Source organism: Zingiber officinale, chromosome 10B (assembly GCF_018446385.1).
Source record: "Zingiber officinale cultivar Zhangliang chromosome 10B, Zo_v1.1, whole genome shotgun sequence".
NCBI lineage: Eukaryota > Viridiplantae > Streptophyta > Magnoliopsida > Zingiberales > Zingiberaceae > Zingiber > Zingiber officinale.
The window spans coordinates 77,578,503-77,588,711 of NC_056005.1; the positions used below are offsets into that span (position 1 = coordinate 77,578,503).

A 10,209-nucleotide genomic window follows, 5' to 3' on the forward strand; every position below is an offset into this window, starting at 1 on the left:
AAAATGTTTCTTGTCTATAGGGAACAAGAAACTAGGTCAAGATTACCCTAAACCCTTGGGGACCTCCCCTTTATAGAATCTAATCAGTTATCAACGCATAGATGATAATGGATTGGACTAAAAAGTTTTACACATTGAATCCGCATCTAATAATCTAAAACTCAATAAATATAAGTTAGATTACTTTAAAGGAGATATGACAACCCTCGCCTTAACCCCTACGGAAGATCAAGCCTGCATTTGTTTTGATTCTTGATCATTAGGTTGATTCAGCGAGTTTAAGATCATGCTTTCAATCCTTGATTCAGATTCAGATTTATAATTTTATTTTGCTTCCGCAATTTATCTATTTTCACCACTTTGCTATACATATATATCGATGATAAGATTTTATGTTAGAATTGTTTGATTCGTTATGATTCATACGAGTTAGTGCAATTCATGCTTTAGAAAATTTCTACACGGTATATATTAAGATGCGAAATTTTCGACAATTTCTGACAGATTGCATATGTTTCCCAATTTCATCATAAATGGCTTTTATTTATTTATTTATTTATTTTTATAACTTTTCCTTGTTTCTTGTTCGATTGCTCATTAGAAACATTGGGTTGGCATTATTTACAGTGAGTTCACTGAAGCTATTGCAGAGTTTTCCTAATTCCTAGCTTTTGATGGTCTCATGTTCTGCCTCTTCCACCTCCTTGTTATTGATTTTCTCCATCAACTCAGCCAAACTCATCCCACCGTTGACATCCTCCTCTCTGCTCCGTACAAAAGGTCATTATGTTGGACGAAACCATCTGATTTATCCCTCTTTCAGATTATATGGAAAAGTCCCAAAGAGACCCATCTTAATAAAACATTCTCGAGCAACAATGGCAGCGCGATCACGAGGGCCACAAACTAAGACCATAGATGCAGTTTAGGTTGCCTGCCACATGCTCAAGAAGCCCATTCACTTGCGGCAGGGGTTTCACTGCCATATCTTAGTATGAGACTCAAATTGGCACACCAAGATAGGTTCCCCTTGAGCTTCTTGTGACAATTGGATTTGTATTCTTATCTCTTATCATTGCTTGGCGGTTTCAATTTTCTCTTTCCAATTTAGCTGTGCAAATTTTCACAATTGATGCCAAACTTTTGTTTGCAAGAGTTGCATGGATTAAAAGCTTATGAAAGAGAAAGAGGTTGAGGAAATAGGAAATTGAGAAGTCTCATTTTGTCCTTGTGCCCTTCCCATTTGACCTGATCATGAACTTGTTTAACTCATCTATGGAACTCCGTAGGTTGCCCTGTGAACTTTGAGTTCATGAATACACAAGTATTACTAGCCGGTGCAAGGGCCCGAGGTACCCGGTTGACCAATGTTGTGGAGCTTTCAAGGACTTTGCTTGTACATACGCTACCGAGATAAACAACGCGACGAATGATTGTGCTTCAATCATGTTCAGTTACATCTATCTCCACAGTAAGTACCCACCGGGATTGTTTACCAATGAATGCCGAGATGGAAAGGAGGGGCTTTCATGCACTGCCAGTGCCCTGCAGTCGCAAAATGATTCAAGTTAATGTCTTGGCCAAATGATCCAGAGCCCTGTTTCTGTTGTCTTCATCACGTGTGCAAGTGTTCTAGGGTTCCTATTTTCTTAATCAAAGGGGCATCTGTAAACTTCTTTCCCTAATGAGTTCTGGATAGTTTGTTTGAAGCTCAGGATCAAACAATAAAGGGAAAAAATAGCAAATAATTCACAAGCTTATTTCTAAAAACAGAAAGAAAAACAAAAGAAACTTACATGAGAAAAGACATGGTGCTTCCACAAGCAATGCAGCCAATCGAAATTGAAAGACTACTTTTACTAGAACAAAATCTTCAAATCCATGCGATGAACTTGTTTTTGCTTCACCTTCATCCCCTTGTTGTGTCGCATTAGGTATTTAAGGAAACAGGGATTTCGACAACAAAGGTGCTTGTGTTTTTGGCTTCTTACAACCAATTTTTCCAACTCATGGAGCTCCTTTCACCAGCTGAAAATCTTGGGAGATTGACTAAGGAATTCACCCTGGAAACACCTTCCAGGGCAGACCACTCCTCCTCTCTTGTGGATATGCAATCGGCGAGGCTTCTGATAGATTGAGACCTTTCTGGCATACTCTCCACTTGTTCAGTAACTCGAACTGTCTCATCTACTTCAATAACATGATAAGATGGTCCCAACACAGTTGGAGCATCTGGGGAGGTGAAATCTTGCATTTCTTGCTTCCCCTCCATTTGCTTTTCGTTAATGCTCCCCATTGCTGTAGCTGGTGGCTCAGTGTACACCTTCTCAGGGTTAAGTATCTGGGCTGGATCAGATGACGATATGCTTTCCAGGAATAGACAAACCACTGCACAGTCATCAACCTTAGATGTTGGATACTTAAGTCGCCAGGCACGTACCGCGCAATCAACAATAGCCCTAGAAGCAGTGCTGTGAGAGGGTGCAGATGCAACAATGTCTACAACTTCCTTGTTCGAAAGAACATCCCATACCTGCACCACGTAGTCAATTCTTATATTAGAAAAACAAAAAAAAAAACGAAATGGAAATCTGTTACGGAAGCCATGCAGATAAATATCAGGTACCGAAATTACTCGATTGAAGTAAGCAAATGAGAAATGACTCAAAAAAATTTCCGCATCATAGTTGGGTATGTGAAAACGTCATCAATGAAAAAGGGATTGCCATATAAGCAAATCAGTTACTGGGGATAAGTTTTTTACCGAATATGATAAGACAATTGCAAACATTTCAAATATACATCTAAAGAACAAATGATAGGAAAGAAACTCAATTTGCCCACATGCACACAAACCCCGAAACCAATCTACTAGAATACATTGAATCATGCTTCGGTGAAGATCTACTCTCTAGCAGGTGTACCTAACTAAAGTTGAACCTAATAGCAACTGATCAATGCAATAGCAACTGAAGAAGCGTAACCTTCATTCATTCCTAATAAGGTGCTGTCATCTCACATGAAAGGAATTGGTTTCAGGACAGATGAATAAAAAGGATTTCTCAGAAGAATCTATCTAAGAATTTGAAGCAATATATGGAGCCACTTTTTCGTACTGATTCAAAAAGATAGATTTCACAGAAATGATGATGTCAATAAACACAGTTTTACTCAAAATGATAATAACTAAAAAGATTGTTTAAAACAGGTTAAACAGGCACAATAAGAGCACAAATAGATTAACGCTTTCATGATCTAAATGACTAATAAATTGAGCATATTTGATAGTTTGAATCTTAAAAAGAACCAAGCAATAATGGACCCATGGGAAACAACGCAATTTGGCCAAATCTCATTTTTCATGATTTATATATCGAAGGTTCACCACTAGAGACAAATCAAATTCTTGTCACACCAATGTAGGCAATGGAAAAATACCCCATCAGTGGCAAGAACAATAAACTCATCTTTCTCGGTCAGACGGTGATATGAAATTTCTGGAACTGATATTAGACCATAATCTTTGAGACAAAAATCTCCAAAGGCCCTGGCCATAGCCAAACCAGGAGAATCATTGTTTGGCAGCCATACTCGTGCAACTTCTGGTTCATCCTGCAGTGCGAAAACTCTCCCTTTACATTGCTGGATTCTAGCAGCTTCCCCTGGTGACACCATATCTGAGTTTAGTACTACAGGAAAACCTAATATGCAAGGAAGAGTAACAGAATCCAGCTTGAGAAGTGAGATTATTTATCAATGTAGAGAAGTAGATATGAAACGGTATCATACTGGGCATCAAATAAGGTACAACTAATTTCACTTCTTAAAATGGATTACTAAAAATAAAGAAAAGGTTGATGATAAGTACCCTACTTAATTCCAAAGGCACCTAGCAGAAACTAAAGGATATTTCATTAATAATTTTCTATGACAAAATTGATTTAGATGTTAATGCGTAAAAGATATTATAAAAAAACAGTACTTGGAAGATTGGGCTTCAGATCAACAGTCAACTGCATGGCTACCAAGTTATTGTCCTTATCTCGTGTTCCCATTATTGCTCTTGAATCACCAATGTTTCCAATAACAAGATCCTGCCCCTGGTGTGTGGAACAGAGTGTTATAAATTTAGCAGCCAACAATCTCTAAAGGCAAAACAAAACCTCAAATCTTTTAGCATTATCTTAATACAACTACATCAACTTGAAATGAAGTAGATGAATCTTGCATGTTGAAGCTAGATGAAGCAATAATATTTTCTAAATTATGAGAAACATCTAAGAGACTGTAGGACAATAACTTTGAACATAGAGAAATTTAATTTTGATTTATTACCTGCTTTACTATAGTGACAGCTGTAGTTCCACTGCAGAAGCTGTTAGAAACCACGTGTCCCAGAAACCCAACTGAGGATAGCCAGAATGCACACTTGCTGAACTTCGCGTACAGCTGATGTCGTCGAAGAATCTCCAAGACTGTGCGAAGATGCTGTGCATGCTCCTCCTCGGAACGAGAGTAGACCAATATGTCATCAATGAAAACGATAACAAACTGATCCAGATACTCCAGAAAGATGCGGTTCATCAAATCCATAAACACCGCTGAAGCATTTGTAAGCCCAAATGGCATTACCAAAAACTCATAATGACCGTATCTGGTACGGAAAGCTGTCTTCTGAATATCTGAGTCTCTGACTCTCAGCTGATGATATCCGGATCGCAGATCAATCTTAGAATACACTGATGTACCTCTGAGCTGATCAAACAAATCCTCGATCCGTGGTAATGGATATTTATTTCTGATGGTAACTGCATTCAGCTGCCTGTAGTCAATACACAACCTCATAGTACCATCCTTTTTCTTGACAAACAGAACTGGAGAACCCCATGGTGAAACACTAGGGCGAATAAATCCCCTGTCTAAAAGCTCCTGGAGTTGAACCTTCAGCTCGTTCAACTCTTTTGGTGCCATACGATACGGAGCTTTCGATGTCAGCTCAATAGCGAACTCCACGGCCTTCGGGAGGCAAACCAGTAGCTCCTCCGGAAATACATCCGGGTACTCCGGACTACGAGGAGCGTCGGAGGCTGCGAACTACTCATCCTCGATCTTGATCAACGATAACGAAAACCATGACGGTAGTGTGGCCTGCGAATCAAATAATCGAGATACTGTCGTCTCGATGCCGGTGAAACTCCACGAGGGTTGGTTCGGAGGTGGAAGGTGACCACCCTCGTCTGGCAATCAACGGTAGCATGATAAACTGACAGCCAATCCATGCCAAGTATGACATCAAACTCGATCATCTCCAATACTAGAAGATCTACCGTAAGTATCATGTTGCCAAAGTCTAACGGGCAACCTCCGATCTCCTGGGTGACGCTCAAAGTATCACCGGACGGTAGAGAGACGATCAATCGCCGCAACCTAAAAGTGGGTAATCTACCAATCTCCCGCATAAAGGTACGGGATATAAAAGAATGCGAACTACCAGTATCAATCAAAATATCGCAGTAAATGCATAAATGAAAATCGTCGCGGAAAAGCGGATCCGTCGGCGAGCATCCTCTCGGTAATAGCATGAACTCGTCCGGTCTACGGCGGAGGAGGAGGAAATATTGCCGGTAATTCTTTGCGTAAGCGCCACCGAGGTGTCTTTGGATAAGGTGCCGATGAGGCGAGGATGGTGATCTTGCGGTGGTGGGGAATCAATGCGCCGAGTCGGATAATAAGATCACGGAACAAAACTGGGTGCTTCTGGAAGCCCGAGTACTCTGTCGGCATGCCAAATCTTTGCAGAGGGCTGCTCCCTGCAGACTGTGAGGGTGTGAATCTCCGCCCTCCTCGTCGAGACCACGGTGACTAGATTGGCCCCTCTGCTCGACCCTCCGGGCCGTGTCGAGCCTTGGTGACAATCTCGGCTCGGTGCCTTGCAATAAAAGCAAGCCGATCTTGGTGAAGTGATGTGGTCTGGAACCACATCGGAAACTCGAGCATCACGGAAGGTGGTTGCGGTTACGCTAAGAATCTGGAAGCGTCAAGAAGACCGCCACGATTTACGAGGCTACGAGGCGCCCGAAAAACTCGACCTAATCGTGCGACTACTACGATCTTGTCACATGCTTGAGTCTGCTGGACTGCCTACGATGTCGAACCGTATGCTTTCTTTTCTGTCCGGATATCTCTGCCGAGCTAACTCTATCATCAAAGCTCGATTGATGCATCGAGTAAGATGTAACCCTAATGTCCGTGGTATGCGAGATAACCATCGATCCTGTATAAAAAGCTGCGCATGCGATTACATCCTCATGACTAACTCTGGACAAAAGCGAGCCAACCGGAGGAATTCAGATATATACTCGGTCATCGGCGATTATTACGCCTCGACTCATAAAATCTGTGAGCCATCCGATAGGACGATGGAAAAGCGGCTCTCAAAAGTCTCTCACCTGGTCCACGTGACATTGCGCTCACCAATAATAGAACGCTGAGTAACCCACCGGGCATTAGCTTCATAAATGATAGCCAGCTTTGCTTTCTCCCACTCGAAGCAAGCCATAGAAAGTTCGCTCCATAGTCTCTATCCATGACAGAGCCGTACTCGGATCGAGATCTCCGCGGAAAAGAGTGAAACGAGTCTTCATCGACTCAGCCAATGCTGGAAATCAGTGAGGTGTGTCGAAACGGCTGTCGGGACTGGCGGAAACACTGGAGCCGATACTACTGGTGGTACCGCGGAATAAACGGAGGAGGAACTCCGTCTTGTATATCTGGGAGCATAAGCGTCGGTGGTGGGGGAACAAAAGTGGTGGCGGTGGAGTCGGTGAGGTAATGGTACGGATATGGTGCGGCTGCCTTTGAGGGGCACAGGTGCCTGGTATAGGATACACCGTAGATCCAAGTGGTGGTGGCACTGAATACGTCGTAGGCTGCGCGGGAGCAAATGTCGGGTACACCAATGGTACCCCTGATGGTACTGTAAATAAGGTAGGAGTGGATACCGTCGGTGTGTCCAAAGTAGGTATCTCTACAGGAGCTATCGGGATTTGAGAGCCCGATGCTCCCGCTGCATCCTGAGTCTGTCCCTGACTGACAGGCTCACTAACAGTGGGCATCTCTGGCATATCCAGAGATCCCGTGGTCCTCGCACGTGGTCGACCAGCACCACGTCTCGCAGCAATACGAGTAGATCGTCTCATATCTGTTAAATTAAATTACAGATATCAATACCAATATAACCAACATAAAATAACAACATACCTATTTCTTTATGCGGAGATGTTCCGTTGTCCGGTCCCGATTTGACCTCAAAATTCCGAGCGTACGATATCGTGAAATCAAATAAATCGAAGCAATCCGAAACATAACCATATCGAAAATCCGATAATGCCGGTTTGACTCATGAACACAGCTAACCCAAATATCCGAATACCAACAATCGGTGTCAAATCGTCTCGAACACAGCGGTGTCATAACCGCTCGATACCAAATAAGTTGGTATCGGATAAATTCAAAATCCAAAATACGAAACAAAAGATCGTAAAACTGGCTCCGATACCACTAAATTGTCACGCCGGAGGAGTCCTGTCGAAGAAATTTGTGAGATCTCCCTGTAGACAATCAAAATTTTCTACAACACTAAATACTCGACCCGGGTGGAATAATAACAGTAATAAAAATCAATCACCACGCAGTTTATATATATATATTCAGCCTCTGGCTGACACAACCACGCAGTAATAATACTCTGACTCGAAATCAACCCTACTCAACTACACTCGTAAAGCCCAAATCCGATTTTTCTTACCTCTTCTGCCGTTCAGGCAGGCATGTAGTAGAGTAAATCCAAATCATACGAAAAGTTCATCCAACGGAAAGATTCCATACAATATCCAAAAATTCCGGAAAATTTCCTTATTAATATTTCCTATTTTCCGGTATTTTACAGAAGCAATCAATTGTCGGATGAAACTTCAACTCTTTGTCCATCAACTTGAAAGATTTGAGAAAAGACTGTTTCAATGGAAGATATATCTCTGGTAATTTTTCATTTTCATCATCTACAGCATCACGCCCGTCATCATCAATAATTGATACTGTTTCCTCAGAGTTCATACTGCCAGAAATGCTACCATTTAGATCAGGGCTGTCATGATTGGTGAGACTAGCTCTCCAACTGGTGCAGAACTTAAGAGGAAGAGAATCTCTGACTTTCTTTGAAACCATATGACCATAAGGACCATGGCCATCAAACACCCCACAGAAGACAGTGTCTTTCAATAAAGCAAAATTCTACAGTTGCACATTTATAGCACAAAAATTAGCTGAAGGCTCAATATATCTGCTCAACATTGCATTTCCAGTTGTTTTTCCAATAATATGTGAACATAATAAAAGCAAGATTTGGATAATATAAGCTTGCTTCAATCTCAGCCTCTCTCCAGGTTCATATCGAGAAGAATAATATTATACACAGTGCCTCAAACATTCTGGTATTCTAGGCATTGGCAAAGCAGAACATCAGAACAAAAATGACTACAAGTGCCAATTCAAATAGCAAACAGAAATTTGGCGGTTTTGGAAGCCATTACTCGTCAAAACTTAGCATAAGCAGTGCTGATGGCGGTTAAAGATGATGAATAAGTGTACACTCTTTGAGTGCTCCCAGCTACTTTTTCATGCAGAAATCAAGTTGTTGCGTTGTCTTTTCTTTCTTTTGCATAGCAATAACTCATTAGAAAGAAAGGAAGAGACTCAACTTTCACTTAGAAAGGCAAAAAGGACTAGGGTTTCTACTTTCATAGGTAAAATGGGAAAACTGCAATAAATTACTAACAGAAACAAGGTACAAAGAAGAAACATGAAGAGGAATCACAGAAAAGTAAAGGAAAACCATGCTCCAAATACATCACCATGAAAGATTTTTATCGGCCAATTGAATAAGCATCAGCTAAGGAATATCAACCCAACGTAATTAAAGAATGCTCAGTAGAATGAAAGGTCAAAAGAGCATCAGAGGAATCAGCCACAAAGGGACTGAATCCGGCAAGTTAAAGGAAAAGGACACAAACGCATACAGCTAAAGTTTAATTCACAATGAAAACAAAAAATTCATAATTAGGTGGAAAGGTCGGGATTCATCGGGGTAGTAACTAGAACAAACTCATCAAAAAGTTAGTTTTGTTTAAAGAAAACAAGAAGAAGAAAACTCAGAAGGAAATGTCTTCCAAATCGAACAAAAGAAGAATCTCGAGAGCTCCAGAACAGGTATACCTCCCACACGATCATAGCATCCTGATTGGTGCCCTTCCTTCCCTGCTGCGTGTAAAGGCAAGCCGCCTCGCTGGCGCCATTCGAGGACATCCGACCGGGCGCGCCTTGGAGCTCGTCTTCGTCAGTGCGGCCGGCACCATCGGCTACCCCGCCGCGGCGGGCGCCACCAGCCCACTTATGCTTCTCTCTCCCCGCCATCCTCCTCCCTCCCCAGCTCCTTGAGCCGAAGCGGTCTTTCCCATCGTAGCTACCTGTTAGGGTTCCGTCAGACACCGGCGACGGCCGGGTCGACGAGAGACAGGAGCCCATCGAGCAGCCGAGAGAGAGAGAGAGGGAGAGAGAGACTGAGGTTGGAAAATGTTGAGGAAGGTGTGTGTGTAGACGTGGGGCTGCCGCCGTGGTTGGACATTAATTACATTCAAACGGCAGTCCTTTTTCTTGCATTATTCTCTCCATTTAATTATTATTCAACTTTCAATATATTTTTTTAATAGAAAATATCTAATTAATCGATTAATCTAAAAATAATAAAAATTGTCCGACCGACCCGAAATCTGAAAAAACACACACACATGAATTACGATGGACTGCTCGTTATCACGAATAATTTAAATATCACAGATATATGAGATATCCGACGTAAATTTCAAATTTTCATTGCAGGAATGAATAAGAGAAATACAATTTGAATAAATGAATGTTTTAAAAGTCCATTTTAAATGTGTATAAATTATATTTTAAATTTATTTTATAATTTCAGAATTAATGGATACATCTGAATTATTAAAAAAATAAAATTGTCTTACTTCTCTACATAATATTAAATAGTAATTAAATCATAAATCCAAAATAATAATATATATCCAATAATAAAAATAATAAATTGTTTATACACTTATAGAACTCAACTAACAATATTATTATCCTTATAAATTA

The 10,209-nt window shown here is 41.2% G+C and overlaps 1 protein-coding gene across 1 annotated transcript; it reads right to left on the minus strand.

The window, feature by feature from the left end:
• Positions 1-1,141: 1,141 nt before the first annotated feature.
• Positions 1,142-9,661, minus strand: LOC122029799 (probable protein phosphatase 2C 66). The gene is made up of 7 exons (XM_042588930.1): positions 9,274-9,661; positions 7,953-8,292; positions 4,336-4,376; positions 3,983-4,100; positions 3,439-3,662; positions 1,797-2,533; positions 1,142-1,545 (listed from the first exon to the last, which is right to left on the minus strand). The coding sequence occupies exons 1-6, from the start codon at positions 9,580-9,582 to the stop codon at positions 1,988-1,990; spliced, it is 1,578 nt and encodes a 525-aa protein (XP_042444864.1). The 5' UTR covers positions 9,583-9,661; the 3' UTR covers positions 1,142-1,545; positions 1,797-1,987.
• Between the last annotated feature and the right edge of the window lie 548 nt (positions 9,662-10,209).